Here is an 18,998-nt window from a genome sequence, read left to right as displayed (position 1 = left end):
GTAAATCATTACTGTGCATACAGCAGTTAACTAAAGTACACATAACAATATTTATAATACTATATTATTTTATTGCAGTATTGACATAAGCCCAGATGGAATGAAGGCTATTGTGACCTTATCAGCTGGTGATATGAGAAGATCCCTCAACATCCTGCAGGTTTGACAAGTCATGTTGTTAACCCTCCAAATATCAAAAAGGTTACCTTGGATCTTTTGTTGGTTGAGATAAAAATTGTGCTTCCTTTCACCTTGACTGCTGCATGGTGTCTGTTGGGTCACCAGTCATAGCTTCATCGTAGGGCAGCATCAAAAAAGGACTTTCAAGTCTCAAGTGGGCTCAGGTCTCCCATGTGCCTTCAGGGAAACTAGCTGACCTTTCAAGTCGTCTTTTTAAGTAAATCCTTCTCTGCCCCACTCCACCATGTTTAACTGGAGATGCAAAATATAACACTTACACTATTTCCAGTTTCTCCAATGGCAGGAGAAAACAAGTTTACTCCTTGAGAGTTGTCATTTGTGAATACTATTTATAGACACTGTGTGTGACGAAATGTCATTAAACATGCTGAAAAACATCTTAGTTGGTAGAATTTTGATATCATTCATCCAGTAAACTGCTCATACCTTTTTTTTTTTTTTTTTTAACTGTACACTTTGATTCCAGAGCACTAGTATGGCATACGGGAAGGTCACTGAAGACACAGTATACACGTGCACAGGTCACCCCCTCCGCTCGGATATCGCCAATATCCTTGACTGGTCCCTCAACAAAGACTTCACTGCGGCATATAAGCGTATCCTTCATGTTGTCTTCTTTCAGTCAGGCTTACAACCAGTTAGTTGACATGGAAACCCTTCAAACATTGAATTTTAGTTTTGCGCACAGAAGAATTTGTCATGAGTTATAGTATACACGGTGTATTTTTGCTTTCTGTTTATTTCTCTCAGTTGATGTCGGTGCACTGGCAGTGAAAGGATTGTGAAACGTGCCCGTTAGGTTTTGGAACTGGGCAAATGCATCTTTTATCTTTAACTCTTCTCCACAGAGATCCTTCACCTCAAGACTTTGAAAGGTTTGGCCCTGCATGACATCCTGACAGAGATTCATCTGCTCATACACAGAGGTAAAGTTACAATGCTCTGTGTGTACACACATTTTATGTATATAATATAAAACACTTACACTTTTTTAGCACTCTAATATAGCTCACCAGATAAATATTGTAGCCAAAAATAGCCCCTAAAACTATAAAAGTGTCTGCTTCTGCTTGCCATACCTCCTCTGGGTGGGGGTGTATTACTCTTTCTCCTTATTAATGTGTAGACCATGTGGGGGCCTGCAGAACACAGGCCGATTCAGTGGCAAACAGGAAGTTAGATGTATCAAAATAGACAGTTTCATACAAATGGAAATTTCTGTATGCATTTAGAATTATGGTACTTTAAAGACATTTAATGTGAAATACCTCATACATTTCACTGTAAAAGGTAGTTGACTGATTTCTGGACAGTCTCCAGTGTTTAACGAAGGTAGTTTCTGCAACAAAAGTGAAATATCATCAGCTGTTTTAACTACTCTATACTGTATAATTTGTAATACTGTGTTTATATGTTTTTGAAGATTACAGCCGGTTGGCAGTTTATTGCAGAAAATGGCTGGATGCTTTCTTTGAGTGTCAGCGGTTTGTGTGACTCGTAAAACTCTTAATATAGAAAGTGTACAATACTTCACAAATAAAACATTATGCTTTTCAAGTGTGTGTGTTGGGAGAATTCTCTATTTTTATGTGTGTGTTAATGATGTGCAAAGTTTATAAGAATACTTTAAAATGTAATTAGTTACTGAATACAAAATGCAGTGCAGTTGTAATACTTTTGGATTACTTACAATGTAATGTGGATGCTTTTGAGTTACTACACAATGCATGACTAGAAAAATGATGCACTTCATGCTGAAAATGGACATGAATATTTGATATTTTTTATCTGATAAGCTGTAAAATAAATTAAAACAAAGTAAGCGTTTAGAAGATGGATAAATGGCTGTTTTGAGATACCTTAATCCCCCCATGAAATACAGAGGCATATAGCAATCGGCATGTCTGTCCGTCTGTTTGCTAGTGCGATAGCTCAAGAGCTATTTGACCAATTTCGTTCATATTAAGCATAAAGTTGTTTGAATGTTGTTTCTCATGGACTTTTTCTTCCCACCCCCGTCCAGTGGACTTTCCTCCTGCTATTCGGATGGGTCTACTCATAAAGTTGGCTGACGTAGAGTAAGTGAAATCACTTGAGCTTCCACATGTAGATCTTCAATAGTGCACACAAAATGTTTACATTATATGAAATGATATGAAACTTTCCCCACCTGATAACTTTTTCTGTATTTATCATGGTTCATCATAAAAATAGGCAATCTGAGTTTAAAAAAAAAAAAAAAAAATTAAGGAAAACCTGGAGTGACTTTGCATCACGATGGTGGATGGGTCATGCCATGGTGGATGAGCCTTCAGGTGTACTCCTCAGATTTGGACTCCTGATGCTATATAACCTTACCTTAGAACATGAGCAAGGGACAAAACTAAAGTCATACCAACCTTCACCTGGGTTAACAAGGTCCCTGCAATATGTGGAACTAATGGAAGTTTGTTCTCCTATAACAACAGATTCTGTAGGCCGCCATCATTTTAACAAGTACCTGTAAAACTGTATGAATAGGTGGAGTCCATTGCCTCCAGTTTAATACAGCTTAAAAACAATAAATGTTATCATCTTGTAAGTGTCCAAATTAAAAAGGCTTAATGAAGATAGAAATGGGGGAGCAAGTTAGGTTTTTTTGTTATTATTGAATATAAATGGTAAACCTGTTTGCTGCCTGGGCAGGTCTAGTGTTGCTGCACAGAGTAATCTTATCACCACACACACGCCGGCGCAGAACAGGCGTTGCCTTTATCTCAGCAATGTGTGTGGGTTTGAAGTTACATGTAGCTTGAAATGAGTGTTGGTTTGTTTTACTTCTAAACCCAATTTTTGGTGGCCACCAAAGACACTTGTGTGTGCGTGCGCCTAACTTCAATCAAAATACTTAAAGAACTTAATTTGTATTTACTCAAGTTGCCTTATTTTCTTGCTCAATTTTGTTTTAATATTCAAAGCACAAAAAAGGAAATACAAGGGTAGGTTGAAAAGTTCTAAGGCTGACTATGATGCAGTTGTCGAATTGAACAAATTCAGGGTTATTTTTCTACATCGTCTCCCTGTAACTCGTACTTTTTCATGTCACTGTATAGGTTTACACGTGCATTAGTTAGAATCAAGTTGTCTGTCACATGGTGGTATCAGCATATTTAGACATTTTTTCCACTTATGTCCTCTCAGACACAGACTTGCTTCAGGAACCAATGAGAAGATCCAGCTGAGTTCGATGGTTGCAGCTTTCCAGTCCGTGAGAGATCTTGTGGTCAGTGAGGCGTTCTAGACAACATTTACACCCCACAATGATGTTCTCTCTGCAGTGCAAACCACAGCGTGGTGGAGAGAATGCTTTACTGATTCACTGTTGGCCATTTTTTTTTTTTTTTTTTTTTTTTTTTTTTTAGGACTATAACTTTCTCTGCTTCAATTTTAAGGCCTCCAGGGTTACATGTTTTGCAAAACTATCAGAGTGTGAACATGAGAGAAGAGGTGATATGCATGTGTGTAGCTGAGGCTCTTTGGGTTCCAGGAATCAAAGTATTTCAACAGCTTCCGTTCACTATGCAGAAAACTAAAGTTAAATTCTTCAATTCATCCAAATCTGACTGTCTATGGTTTTAGTCAAAATCCTTTGAATCCATCTCGGTACAAAATTCTGAAGTTGACTTGTGTAAAATAAACGGATCTATCTTATTAGCGTTAGTGCCACAAACAATTTTTGCATGAGTACCCCTCCCTCACCCCCATTCAAACATGTACTCAAATTAGAACAATAGTTATTCAGAGGTCACATCAGACCAACAGTGGTGTCACTTCTCTTCATATCCCTAATTCGTGCCTCTGTCCTTTACCGATTGAAGTAAATGTTTGAAAGAAGCTACCATGTGAAACGACAGCATGATGGTAAAATTAGTGTCAGAGTAATAATAATAATACTTGTACATGTCCATGTATTTGAATCTGTTTAATAAAACATTTTGCATAAAGAGATATGATCGTAGCTGGTTTATGATAAAATTAATAACCAGATATACATTTAGTATTTACAGAATAAATTAGTGATCTAAAACAGGAATATTCAAGTCAAATAAACTTAAAACATATTACAGGCATCACTTAGTGCAAAAAAAAATAAATCTTTAGTGTAGGAATGTTCCAGATGGGGATCTCCCAACTGAGATATGCAGGATTAGTAAATGGATGGATGGCTTCTTAAGTCAAGTGGCATAAAATGACTGCCCACAGTTCACCTTTCCCATTCCTCGTCCGAAGAACAGCAGGTTGTCAGGCGGGATGGGATATTTCGGTATGTGAGGAACTGCAGCGTACTTTTAGGGAGCGGTAGCGGCTCTATCTGAGGTGTGGAGACGGCCCGGCGGAGGGCAAATCGACACAAGTGGCTCAGGCTGGGCACTGTCCTGGGCGTCCTCCAGAACCTCACGTGACCGTCTCTGGTTCTGTCACAGTAACAACAAATTAAAATTAATGCAGCAGAATGGTAATTGGATTCCTCTGGAAAGCATGAACAGATCCTAGCAGCCTTCTAAAAAAGGAACATGGAAATTCTAGGAGGAATATTGCAGCAAGGACAAGAATGCTACAAAATGATGCATGCACTTCACCTCTGACTAATTGTTTTATGTCAGCGTTGACAAGCAGGGCATTACCCTTGATGTATTATTAAAAGCAAATACTTTATAAAGACTGATTGTATAGTCAGTATAAATGTGCATACGCTTCAGTATAAATCAGAGGATGGAAATCACATTTCCAAGTCAAGCGAGCATCTGAGTTAATGGAAAAGTGTAATTTTCTTGAGGGCAATCACTATAAACAAAGCAGATTGAGTGAGTAGGATGGTTAAAAAGAGTGAAATTTCAACTGCAGTTTGTCAGAAAGCACAGGGGAAACCTAAACCTAGATATATCATGAGGGGTTGGTTTTGGTACCCTTCAATCACGAAGCTGTAACAAGTGAAGCAACAAACAGAAGTTGCCCTATGCAGAGTTTCTCCAATCATGCCCTTTTTGAATTTATTAGTGGAGACGCCCAAGTAGCAACATAACAAGCTTCAATCAAGTGATTCATCACAATGTTAATAATAAAAAAAGACAGATGACCAGTTAATAGTGAATTTACACCAATTCAGGGGTCTGGATATCAGTGGAGTCGTTTTGTTTACTTTAAAAATTATTTCTAATTCATAAGAATGAATTGTTAAACCTCCAGTTTGTAGTTATTAATTATTTAAATGAACTCCAACAGATATTTAGACTTGGACATTCTTGTAGCCTTCCCTTGATTTGTATTAAATAAATCTCAAACTGATCATTTGGATAGTGTGTATAATTATTACTGACTTTTGTTGTATTAAGTTTCTACGTTGGTGCCTATAAACAGAATTCTGAAGCAGCAGCAGCTGGCACAGCCATCACCTACCGCATGACGAACCACCACATATAAACTAAAATCTTACACATTATTTCGTACCTTTTCAGAGGTAAAAGTCAAGTCTATATGGCTTTGTTTCCACACTCCTTTAGTTAGATTTTGGCACCTGCCATCATACGATCTTCTGTCATCTCATTCTTACTAACTTGTATCACACTGGATCTAACAGATTGTATTTTTTTTATATATATATCAGTGGGGGGTTCAACTCTAAGCCTTTTTCATCTCATTACTTCATGCAAATGAGCTGAAATATTATAACTGCTTTTAGTCCAATATATTAACTGAACATCAGACAAAATGATTATTTCATTAAAATTTTAAAACGTGTCATCACCCCATTGCTAATAAAATGATTGTTGCTGTTGGTACGCTCCAATACCAGCATTTGGCGTTACCAATGGTGGGACACCCACGCGTGGCCAGGAACGGCAACAACGCAGAGCATAACATGGGGGGGGGGGGGGGTCTGGGGGGATACCCGGACCCACACAACTGCAGGACTAATGGGTGACACGTGTACAGGACACGGGGATAAACCTTGCTGAATGCGGGATGGTTGGCAGCTCTGTCAAAAGTAGCGCATTGGCTTCTCTCCAGCAATGACTGATCCAGAACTGCTACTGCTTTCTTGTCATAATAAAGTTAAAATAAATTGAAACTTTAATTCTCTTTTTAGGACACTCGCTCTCAAGCTGGTGGCTCAAAGTAAAATTGAACCATCAGTGCACCCATGTGATATCTGACATGAAATTTTTAAATAAACCAAACCAGTATTACTTTTTTTTTTTTTTTTGTCAATGAGAGCTGTCTGGAGAGCCCAGGTTACTGCATCTCCGAATCTATGGCATCCCGGCTGAGGCTTCACACACAGATCTTGCTTTTCTTAAAATGAAAGTACAAAAATAGAAAAAAAAAATTTAAATAAATTTAGTCAAGTATTACACACCATACTCTGTGTCCAAAGCCAGGCAGCATTCTGCAGAGAATTACAAACTCATACACCCGTACATCAGGTGATGGGATATATTCTACAAAACTATGTTTCTAAATGTTCTTTGCAAACACACCCTTCAAGAATGTCATATGTTTAGATAAGTGTAATTTAAAAAAAAAGTGTAGATACACAAGCAAACTAGTGTTCTGAGAGCACAATATCCCCTGCTGACAAATACTGCTTTGGTAGAAGTGCTTGCTACATTCTGATAACTCCTCAAGGGTGTGTACAAATTTTCATGAAATTCATCCTAAATATGTGAAGAGTTGATTTCAGAAGGCAGGCACCAACTCATGGAACTGGCAGTGTTTAGGACTGTTAACCAATGGCCATAACTGACAAAATTTGTCAATCATGTACAATATTATAATATGCGTATAAGCAACCTACAGTGACTTGTACAAAGTAACAAGAAATTCCATCTAAAAGTGTGAGATGAGTTGGTTTCAGAATACAGGCACCCAAACATGAAACTGACTGAGTCTAGCTTTGTTGATCAAGGGCCATCACTCAGGAATTTGAGTGATTATTAATAGGTGATGAATTGCCTTATAAATTTAAAATTGTCAAATTTAAATGGCTGATCACTAAACACACACAAACGATCATAACGCTGTACATGAGGAAGTGGATCATGAGTACGGGAATATTTGAGAAAACATTTCGATTTTTCTAAATTAACATAGCAACGCAAACATGTCAAAGGTCAAATCCAGTCTTACACAACAGCTGTTGGTGGTGTTTTCTTACCCTGTGGCGACCACGCCTCCTTGTGGATGAAAGTTGCAGCAGAGTCCGTTAGATAATTGGTCCACTTTAGTCTGCATCACCATGCCTCTCTTCCCCGGCTCCCAAACCTGCAGTGCTCTGGAAGTACAACACGCGTGTGTTTGTGAAGTCAGAGCAGTGCAGGAACACATTCCGAGGTGTAACTTAAAACAACAAGGAAAAGACGCGCTGCTCACCTGTTATCAGTCACAACAGCCAAGTGCAATCCGTCAGGGGAGAATTGTATTGCTGAGATTTGGTTTTGTCCGTAATCCTCAAAGTAGTCGCTGTGGATTAAACCAAGAAGGAATATGTTTTTAAAGTTAGTTATTAGTTTATTTACTCCTGGCTGGCAGTAAACTGAATATCTCTGGATTGTGGACAAAACAAGACATTTGAAGACAACGTCTCTGACTCTGTCAAACACTTTATAGCCCTAACAACTAATCAATTCACTGAGAAAATAGTTGCTCAGTTATGGAATCGTTATTTGCAGCCCCAGTGTGACGAGACGCATCTGTAGCATTTTGTTGCAGAAATGGCAACACAAAACCTTCACTGAGCACATACATGCTTGAAAGTACAGTTCCAATCAGAAATACTCAGTAGTAGTAATAAAAATAATTACACTAGAGTGGTCAGTTTGTCAGCAGTGTACGGGTCCCAGAGGTCGATCCACCAGCTGGAGCTGCTGAAGGCTGCAGTGGCGAGCAGCGCCCCATCAGGTGAGAAGTTACAGCCGGACATCAGGTACAAGGTCTTCTGGGACCCTCCTTTAAGGGTCCTGATGAACGTGTACGACCGCAAACTCCACAGACACACCATCTGAGGAAGCATTAGAGTTACACCGCTGGACAAGAAATACTCACTTTGTTTGGCAAATAATGGCGACGGGGTTAAGTTAAAAATTTTATTTGGGTGAAACTTCAGAAATACATGAACATCTCTCTGAATGCCACAACAGGCTGGAACATGCACATGGATGCTTATTCGCAGTCTTTGGACAGATTTCCGTCTTTTTGCAAAATCTCGCCGTCTAAAAGAACTAGCAAAACATTAATTTTTATTTCCTCAAATCCGTGAAATGGTATTTTAGCGGAAAAACTCCAAATCGCTGAGAAATTTATCATAAAATTGTGGCGTGTTCAGGGTTGTAGCTAGCGCAAACTTGCGTTACGGCCCGTTACGCTATAATTTTGGACCGTTAAAATTTTCAAAACAGCGTCTGTAATCAACTTTCTGCAGCACGACTCCAGTTTGAAGCGTGAATCGAAGCAATGCTTCGACTCAATGGCTCGTGGCTCTTTGATTCGCTGCTCTTCAGAAGCGGTAAGTCCGCTTCTTAGCCCCTCTGAAAGCCATTAAAATGAGTCATTTTTGTGTGGATTAAAGTCACGAACTGGGACTCGTCATGTTGCAGTCGAGAAACAAGCTTCAAACGTGGCACGGCTCTCTGACTCTGTCTCTCTGAGACAGAGTCCGCTCAGAATTAATAACTTCAAAACGAATCGCCACTTTAAATAAAATGACACCTCTTACAAACGTTGCAATACAGACAAACTACAATCGACTAGCTGCAAGAGCTCAGCTCATAGGTATAGAAAGACATTCATGCCAATAATGTCTGAAAGGAAATGCTTTTGACAAAAACTAACATATTATTTCTGTTTATGTCCAGAGATCAAGGATCCACCATGTAGAGTTTATGTCCAGAGTTTAAGGATCCAGTAACCAATTTCATATTTATTTACTTTAAGTCTCAATAAAATGTTGTTCAATTTCAATTTAATCAGCTTATAAAACGCCAAATTACAACAACTTTGAGCCCAATCAAAAACTAAATCAATAAAGTTTTTTGCATGAGTTAGCTATATTTGTAAACTATTGTGTTATATTCTGTATATACTCCTACAGGATGGTACAACATGCCATACTGCATGAGATCACAAGAGAAATTGAACAGCTGTTTCAAGTCCAAATTTAACCCAAATAATGCACCAAAATGCACCACAGGGAACTTAAATTCTTAACATTTCCTGGGGGGCAGACCCCCCCCTTTCCGCTTCACCGCAAATACTTGCTGTCTTTTAATTTACCAAGACTTTGGATTGCTGTCTTTTTTCTTTTTTTTTTTCATCCTAAGCATCCATGCATGCAGTAAGTTGTGAGATCTTGTGTAATGAACGTATTACACAACATTAACGTTTACTGAAAATGTGTCACCCTGATTCTCTCGAAAAGACACTTTTACTAGTGTGGAACTCACTCTGTCGAACCTGCCAACAGACGCAATCATACTGCAGTCTGGTGACACACAGCAGCAGCTGATCCAGTCTTTATGGCCAGAAAGCACCTGCACCAATTTACCTGCAAAATAAAATAAATAAATAGGACTAAGACCAGTGTCTTACTCAAACACGTGTGCACTCAGGGATCAAACCTACAAACCCTTTGGCTAAGGTCACATATTTTGCATGTTTTATACACATTTTGATGAACGTAATAAAGTACAAATGATGTGGAACCTGGTCTGCCACGACAGGACAGTACACAACCTGACTGCATGCTATTTAAAGCACTTAACCAGTTAGACCATACAACCCCTGGCAAAAATTATGGAATCACCGGCCTCGGAGGATGTTCATTCAGTTGTTTAATTTTGTAGAAAAAAGCACATCACAGACATGACACAAAACTAAAGTCATTTCAAATAGCAATTTTCTGGCTTTAAGAAACACTATAAGAAATCAGGAAAAAAAAATTGTGGCAGTCAGTAACGGTTACTTTTTTAGACCAAGTAGAGGGAAAAAAAAATATGGAATCACTCAATTCTGAGGAAAAAATTATGGAATCATGAAAAACAAAAAAACGCTCCAACACATCACTAGTATTTTGTTGCACCATCTCTGGCTTTTATAACAGCTTGCAGTCTCTGAGGCATGGACTTAATGAGTGACAAACAGTACTCTTCATCAATCTGGCTCCAACTTTCTCTGATTGCTGTTGCCAGATCAGCTTTGCAGGTTGGAGCCTTGTCATGGACCATTTTCTTCAACTTCCACCAAAGATTTTCAATTGGATTAAGATCCGGACTATTTGCAGGCCATGACATTGACCCTATGTGTCTTTTTGCAAGGAGTGTTTTCACAGTTTTTGCTCTATAGCAAGATGCATTATCAGCTTGAAAAATGATTTCATCATCCCCAAACATCCTCTCAATTGATGGGATAAGAAAAGTGTCCAAAATATCAACGTAAACTTGTGCATTTATTGATGATTTTGTGCCATCTCCCCAGTGCCTTTACCTGACATGCAGCCCCATATCATCAATGACTGTGGAAATTTACATGTTCTCTTCAGGCAGTCATCTTTATAAATCTCATTGGAACGGCACCAAACAAAAGTTCCAGCATCATCACCTTGCCCAATGCAGATTCGAGATTCATCACTGAATATGACTTTCATCCAGTCATCCACAGTCCATGATTGCTTTTCCTTAGCCCATTGTAACCTTGTTTTTTTCTGTTTAGGTGTTAATGATGGCTTTCGTTTAGCTTTTCTGTATGTAAATCCCATTTCCTTTAGGCGGTTTCTTACAGTTCGGTCACAGACGTTGACTCCAGTTTCCTCCCATTCGTTCCTCATTTGTTTTGTTGTGCATTTTTGATTTTTGAGACATATTGCTTTAAGTTTCCTGTCTTGACGCCTTGATGTCTTCCTTGGTCTACCAGTATGTTTGCCTTTAACAACCTTCCCATGTTTGTATTTGGTCCAGAGTTTAGACACAGCTGACTGTGAACAACCAACATTTTTTGCAACATTGCGTGATGATTTACCCTCTTAAGAGTTTGATAATCCTCTCCTTTGTTTCAATTGACATCTCTCGTGTTGGAGCCATGATTCATGTCAGTCCACTTGGTGCAACAGCTCTCCAAGGTGTGATCACTCCTTTTTACACTCAACAAAAATATAAACGCAACACTTTTGGTTTTGCTCCCATTTTGTATGAGATGAACTCAAAGATCTAAAACTTTTTCCACATACACAATATCACCATTTCCCGCAAATATTGTTCACAAACCAGTCTAAATCTGTGATAGTGAGCACTTCTGCTTTGCTGAGATAATCCATCCCACCTCACAGGTGTGCCATATCAAGATGCTGATTAGACACCATGATTAGTGCACAGGTGTGCCTTAGACTGTCCACAATAAAAGGCCACTCTGAAAGGTGCAGTTTTGTTTCATTGGGGGGGGATACCAGTCAGTATCTGGTGTGACCACCATTTGCCTCATGCAGTGCAACACATCTCCTTCGCATAGAGTTGATCAGGTTGTCAATTGTGGCCTGTGGAATGTTGGTCCACTCCTCTTCAATGGCTGTGCAAAGTTGCTGCATATTGGCAGGAACTGGTACACGCCGGTCCAGAGCATCCCAAACATGCTCAATGGGTGACATGTCTGGTGAGTATGCCGGCCATGCAAGAACTGGGACATTTTCAGCTTCCAAGAATTGTGTACAGATCCTTGCAACATGAGGCCGTGCATTATCCTGCTGCAACACGAGGTGATGTTCTTGGATGTATGGCACAAAAATGGGCCTCAGGATCTCGTCACGGTATCTCTGTGCATTCAAAGTGCCATCAATAAAATGCACCTGTGTTCTTCGTCCATAACAGATGCCTGCCCATACCATAACCCCACCGCCACCATGGGCCACTCGATCCACAACACTGACATCAGAAAACCGCTCACCCACACGACGCCACACACGCTGTCTGCCATCTGCCCTGAACAGTGTGAACCGGGATTCATCCGTGAAGAGAACACCTCTCCAACGTACCAAACGCCAGCGAATGTGAGCATTTGCCCACTCAAGTCGGTTACGACGATGAACTGGAGTCAGGTCGAGACCCCGATGAGGACGACGAGCATGCAGATGAGCTTCCCTGAGATGGTTTCTGACAGTTTGTGCAGAAATTCTTTGGTTATGCAAACCGATTGTTTCAGCAGCTGTCTGAGTGGCTGGTCTCAGACAATCTTGGAGGTGAACATGCTGGATGTGGAGGTCCTGGGCTGGTGTCGTTACACGTGGTCTGTGGTTGTGAGGCTGGTTGGATGTACTGCCAAATTCTCTGAAACGCCTTTGGAGACGGCTTATGGTAGAGAAATGAACATTCAATACACGAGCAACAGCTCTGGTTGACATTCCTGCTGTCAGCATGCCAATTGCACGCTCCCTCAAATCTTGCGACTTCTGTGGCATTGTGCTGTGTGATAAAACTGCACCTTTCAGAGTGGCCTTTTATTGTGACTAACGAGCAGATCTGATTTGATGCAGGTGTTAGTTTTGGGGATGAAAATTTACAGGGTGATTCCATAATTTTTTCCTCAGAATTGAGTGATTTCATATTTTTTTCCCCTCTGCTTGGTCTAAAAAAGTAACCGTTACTGACTGCCACAATTTTTTTTTCCTGATTTCTTATAGTGTTTCTTAAAGCCAGAAAGTTGCCATTTGAAATTACTTTAGTTTTGTGTCATGTCTGTGATCTGCTTTTTATTTCTACAAAATTAAACAACTGAATGAACATCCTCCGAGGCCGGTGATTCCATAATTATTGCCAGGGGTTGTAGATACAAAACAACATTTGTGGGGGCATGAATCAGGGCTGTGAAATGAAAATTGTGAAATCGGAGGAAAATTTGCAGAGGGTCTGGGAGGCACAGGCCCCCAGGAGCTGGGGTCTTGGGCCCCGTGGGACCCCAGAAACCAAATTAATTTTTTATCTAATGATACATTTTCAGCATCTCCTGGAACAAAAACTATCAAAATTAGTGCATATTTAGATGATCCTGTATTCAACCTTTCATTTGAACTGCCAGTGATCATGTTGAAATAACAGAATATGATGTAGAAGTCAGACCTGGAATGATTTTCATTTTAATTGTAAACCAAATTATACATTAACTCAGAACAATTAAACTACATGAAATTCATGAAGACTGAAAAGACTGTTACAGCATTTCAAAAACCACAGCTAAAGCTTGGAGAATATTTTGAAAATTATGGTAAAATATCAATAACATACCTTATAGTAATAAAGCCACATATTCTTGTGTAAATTCCTGTAAATCCACTCAAAGCCACAGTGGCTTTTTCCCATGAAAAAAAGTCCACATTAATAAAAACTCATTTACATTCTTGTGTAAATTCATGTAAATCCATTCAAAGCCACAGTCATTTTTTCCAATGAAAAAGTCTAGATTAATGAAAAAGTCACAATCTTGTCTAAAATCCTGTTTGAACAGCACAATGTTTATTTTTACAGAGAAAAATTCTTACCGTGTTTCCTGAGCATAGTTCACTTTTCCCGTTTCTTTTATTTTTCAGGTGTTGATGAATTCCACAGATTCTTGTCCTTATCAGAGTTTTTCAGTCTTTTTCGCCATCTTCTCTCTGTCTGACATCGCTCCATGACACAGACATGCTGCACAATTCTTCTTTTAGTGTCCACAGCCCGCCGCGTACTTATAAATCTTGCATGTCATTAAAAAAGAAAAAAAAAAACTTTGCGATAGACATTTTAAAAACTCAGTGATGATCACGATTACAGAGTAAAACACTAACACCCCCGCCCTCCTCCCCATGATGAAATCTGCAGAATTTCACAGATCTGCAGAGTTTTCACAGCCCTATGATGCTCTCTAAAGGGGACATCAATCTGAGTTTACTTCCCCAGCTCCACATATTGTTAGTCCAATACCTTATTCCCACTGAGTTACCCGCTCTTTTAATTAAAAACAAGTCTCTCAATTCAGTGAACCTGCAGCGATCAATGCCACCAAGAAACATTAAGCACAACACCAGTTTGATAATAAAAGGGGGCGTGTCATTTGATCTGGAAATTCTGTGACAGCTTCAGAAAGATTTGGCTGAAGCTGGAGTGAGCTTCAACTTATCGGTTAAATGCTGCGCACACACACCTTTCTGACTCAAATCCCAAATCCTCAAGGTCTTGTCCCGAGAAGACGATACGAGTGTGAGGGTTCCGTTCTGAGGGAAGACCAGATTCCTCACAACGCCTTCGTGGCTGTGCAGATTAAAAACAGCATCGCCTAAACAGGGATTAAATTCAAATTTACCTTGAGCTGGCACAGGTAACATCCTGACCTGCTTCTGCATAAACTTAAGATCTCACCTGATAGAACGTTCCAGATTTTGATCACACCATTTTCCAAACCTGTGGCTAAAAGAAGACTGTTGTTTCCTTTAGATGGCGCTCTAACTGAGCAAACCGCTGCAGTCGATTTTGGAGGTCTGGGTCCAAAGGCGAGTCCCCACACTGGGTGACCACAACTAAAGCTCTTGTCTCCTCGATCGTTCTCCCCATTCAGGCTGTCTCTGCAGGGGAGAGCATCAAACTCTGTTGGATATCGTCACTGTGCCAAATATGAGGAAGTCAAAATTTCCAATTATCAAGCAACTCCAAAGGGACCTGAAAACAGAATGCACTCCTGTGTATTTTCAAGGCGTCTACACCACCCCAATGTTTACCGGCATTCATCTCTTCTCTCCTACCTGCAACCCGCTCATTGTTATTCAAACTCTAACTCCATGTTTCCTCAGGCCAGTGCAAACGCAGTGAGTCAAATGAAAGCAGAAATCCTTTTGCAGAACAGGAACTCTGACACTTGTGTTTGAGAAAATCCAGAGGTCCTTTTGTTCAAAGCCGAAGTCAGCAGACTGAGATGTTGACAAAACTCTTATTAGGAATAACAGCAAGAGTCCTATTTTTAAATTTTTTTGTTAGTATTACAGGACCTGAGTAATGGGTTGAGGTTCCTTGTTTTTTGTTCCTTCACCAATATTTGATTTACAAGATAAAAACAATCCTATTTTTGTTGAATTGACTTTAAAACATTACCAAACTACAACCTCTAATTGGAAACGGTAAAAAATAAAATACCACACAGTGATCCTTGATTTAGTTTGATTTCTATTTCACTGCAGACAGTAAGAAGCCAAGGTATTGACTGTACTGTGTATTATAGGCCCATCATCTAGCCAATATGGGAAAATGTGTTTTTTATGACTAAAATGCAAGAACATGGGACTGAAAAATATCTTATTTAGTTTATGAACTGCAAAAATTTGCACATAACACCCTAAAATCTTCGGGAGGAGGTCCACTGACAAAAATTTCCAACATCACTGTTCTACAAAGTTTTTAAATTAACTATTCCCAAACAGAACCTGGACTACATCAGCTTTGTGCTTATTCCAGTTCACAAAGCTACATGGGGCATAGCGATTGAAAGGCGATCAATTAGGCAGTGTATTGTTAACCTGCGCATTGGGCGATGACATCTCTACGCCATGCAGACTACAATGAAAGTATGTTTTATGCTTTATAGTGTTATCCTCCATTTTATATACTGTATTTTTTTTTTTACATACATGTATTTTATTGTAAAAAATAAATAAATAAAATCAAGTCCTCATGGATTTGAAGCGCGTGTGATTGCGTCAGACAAGCTTGAACCCTCGTGAGCATGCGTGAGTTTTTCCACGCCTGTCGGTTGCGTCATTCGCCTGTGAGCAGGATTTGAGTGAGGAGTGGTCCACCCCCTCGGCGGATTTTCATTGTCAGGAAATGGCGGAGTGATTTCAGCTTTTTTTTTTCCATCAGAATTTTTTCAGAAACTGTTAGAGACTGGCAGCTGTCGGTGGTTTTTCCATCGAGTGATTATCCGAGAAATTGTGGATGTGTCTGGACACGCCAGAACATGTCCCGTGAGGCTTCATCACGGCGTTGCTGTGCGCCATGCCGCGCCATGCGGCACCGCCGCGATGCGCGGAATTCCTCCGCAAGTCTGTCTCAATGTGCCGAAAAAGTGCTGATGTCCAGGTCTTTTCACAATTCCTGTGCTAGTCAGACGACGTCCCGGATAAAACACAGCGTCCAGTTTGGAAATGAACGGCACATTCCACTGTTACAGGAGTTTTTGTCATGGAAAGAGGAGCGGAGGCTTCGCGCATGGCACACAGCAACGCCGTCATGAAGCCTCACGGGACATGTTCTGGCATGTCTAGGCACATCCACAATTTCTCGGATAATCACTCGATGGAAAAACCACCGACAGCTGTCTGAACGCCATCTCAAAGCCGTCCTGTGAGACCAAAACGGAGGTGGTTTTGTCTCGCTCCAGTAGCGAATCCATCGTGACGCGCGAAGCCTCCGCTCTGCTTTCCATGACAAAATCTCTTGTTAAAAGTGAAATCTGCCGGAAAATGGTTGATGTCCAGCTCTTGTGATAACCAGAGAAATGGCACACGATGGTCACGGATCCAGACAGCCATCCGTTTAGCAATGAAATGGTCGTTCAGCCTGTCGATGGCAGCTTCGGAGTGCGGCGCGCCCCACAGCCGCTGGGGGCCGTCCTTAAAGCGCCAGTAACGCTCCTTATTCTCTACCAAGCCCGTAACATTTTCACCGAAAGCCAGATAAATTTTTCTAATGGTTTCCAGCTGCCAGTCTCTAACAGTTTCTGAAAAAATTCTGATGGAAAAAAAAGCCCAAATCATTCCGCCATTTCCTGACAATGAAAATCTGCCGAAGGGGCTGGACCACTCCTCACTCAAAGCCTGCTCACAGGCGAATGACGCAACCGACAGGCGTGGAAAAACTCACGCATGCGCACGAGGATTCAAGCTTGTCTGATGCAATCACACGTGATTCAAATCCATATGGTTTTTGAAAAAAATAATAAGGTCGGATACTTTTCTGATAGATCTCGTACTGCTGAATTTATGTGGAAATGATTGTTGTACAAAAGCTTCAGAGATCTGATGCTGAGATAGATGATGATTGGAGTGCAGTTTTAAGCAGAAACAAGGCAATAATCCGTTAATCACTGCTAACGCTCTGAAATGATGCATGCTCAGTGAAGGCAGGGGGACTGATCAGACCGCGAGTTGCTTCCTGATTGCAGCCAAGCACCCATCGCAGCAGATGGGTGCTTGGCTGCAATCAGGAAGGAATACCAATCACAGCAGAGCCAGTACCAACCCCCCTGGTTCCCTCCCCTATTGTGCCAAAAGTTTCAAGTGAGAAACCAGAAATCCACTTCAAGAGGGCTGGGGGCGTGCCGGTCACATATTCCTCCTTGCACGGGGAGCAGTTTCTTCTGAGTGCGCACAGACAATTTGCGCGCATACAATATGCCTAAATGCATGTTTTATCACACGAGTGCTTTTGGCACTAATCTGACGCCATATGAAGTGGTTACGTTACGGTAGCTGTAACTCTAAGGCTTGGGGCTATTGTTACAGCAGCTACCATAATTAATGTTCTGTGACTCAATATGTGTTGCTAATTCTTTGATAATATCGTGTTAAGTGTCCCCGCTTGTCATGTGCGAAACCGAAGTTTGATTATCTGACGAAAGACTTTTCGTTTTCCTTCATGTGTCTCTGTGAGATCTGGGTTATTCAGCCTGTTAGGGTGAGGGATCAGATGAGGTCACTGTCGTAATAACCTACTAACACATGGTTACAGTAACAATATCCACGGCCTAAAACAAGAACAGCATGAGTGCGACAGCTTTTGTTACACAACTGTCACCTTTTACACAGCGCACTCCAGTGATCACAACAGAAAGGAAAGATAGCACCAAGTACACACACCCATTCCACTGAATACCTCATTTGTTAAGAAGTTGGGGATAAAAGCACAATTTAGAAAACTGAAAGATTAAAAGTGATTTACAGGATTGTCAACTTAACACAAAATAATATTAAAACTGCCTACATTTTTGGTATACAAAGACACGAACAAGTTTTCACAATTCATTTACATCAGTTTGTTTGGTTTTTTTTTTAAATGGAGTAGCTACTGTCCCTTTAAGAGTGGGTAAACTAAACACAAACCGAATGGCAAAAACAACAGCGTAATTGCCGAGGTGCACCTGAAGACTGCACGGAGCGACTTACTCCGAGTCCAGGGGCCAGGCGACCACCCACACGATGCCGTGACCCATGGACCAGGCGAACCACGACCCGTCCGGGGAGAAGTCCACGCTCCAGCTCTCACAGCCCGCTCGGCCCAGCAGGGACGGAGGCCTCCTGGTCTTCAGCTCCAACATCAGCTCCTGGTCGGAAGCTGCGGGATGGACACGCGCGGCGTGACCACTGAGCACACTCGTGACACGATACGATGGATTTTGACAGAACCTCACTTACATATCTGTTGACGCTCCGCGCTGTTCTCCAAAGTACACATCACTGCCAGAGAGGCGGAGTCGAAACTGATCACATTCTCCGCGTACCGTCCACTTCTGGAAGCCTTCCTCCAGCAGCACGCTCGCGTGAGGTGGGAATAAAGCAGACTGCCCAAAAAATGTGCGAGCGACAAACTAAATCCTGAGCTGATTTCCTGTCGTGTGACTCACGCAAAAAACCGCTGCCCTCATAGTCACGCTTACTGTGACGTACACCTATAAGCCACGCCTCCTCAGCCTCGACGACTAAAACCCATCAATTTTTTTTTATTATTTTTCCAACCACAGTCATAATTTGGGCAGCC

At 40.9% G+C, this 18,998-nt stretch overlaps 2 protein-coding genes across 3 annotated transcripts in view; one reads left to right on the top strand and one right to left on the bottom strand.

Moving 5' to 3' along the window:
* The window catches only part of rfc5 (replication factor C (activator 1) 5), a 14,090-nt gene extending 9,903 nt beyond the window's left edge, over positions 1–4,187 (top strand). Inside the window, exons 7-12 of one of the 2 annotated variants that reach the window (XR_004560851.1) lie at positions 79–160; positions 668–797; positions 1,050–1,127; positions 2,225–2,279; positions 3,382–3,561; positions 3,712–4,187. Coding sequence is in view for 1 of the 2 variants with exons in the window: in XM_034170883.1 (XP_034026774.1) it covers positions 79–160; positions 668–797; positions 1,050–1,127; positions 2,225–2,279; positions 3,382–3,481 (445 nt within the window). In the remaining variant the exon portion in view is untranslated. Of the gene's footprint in view, positions 1–78; positions 161–667; positions 798–1,049; positions 1,128–2,224; positions 2,280–3,381; positions 3,595–3,711 lie in introns of those variants that run through there. The other variant, XM_034170883.1, reaches the window with a different exon arrangement.
* On the bottom strand, positions 4,148–18,998 carry wsb2 (WD repeat and SOCS box containing 2). The gene is made up of 9 exons (XM_034170882.1): positions 18,656–18,998; positions 18,407–18,575; positions 14,613–14,815; positions 14,398–14,529; positions 9,681–9,781; positions 8,043–8,239; positions 7,612–7,701; positions 7,397–7,513; positions 4,148–4,655 (listed from the first exon to the last, which is right to left on the bottom strand). Exons 1-9 carry the CDS (start codon positions 18,693–18,695, stop codon positions 4,445–4,447), a joined length of 1,260 nt encoding a protein of 419 aa, XP_034026773.1. The 5' UTR covers positions 18,696–18,998; the 3' UTR covers positions 4,148–4,444.

Source organism: Thalassophryne amazonica, chromosome 5 (assembly GCF_902500255.1).
Source record: "Thalassophryne amazonica chromosome 5, fThaAma1.1, whole genome shotgun sequence".
NCBI lineage: Eukaryota > Metazoa > Chordata > Actinopteri > Batrachoidiformes > Batrachoididae > Thalassophryne > Thalassophryne amazonica.
Note: the sequence above shows the minus strand (reverse complement) of the source record. Positions and strands in the feature narration are given on the sequence as shown.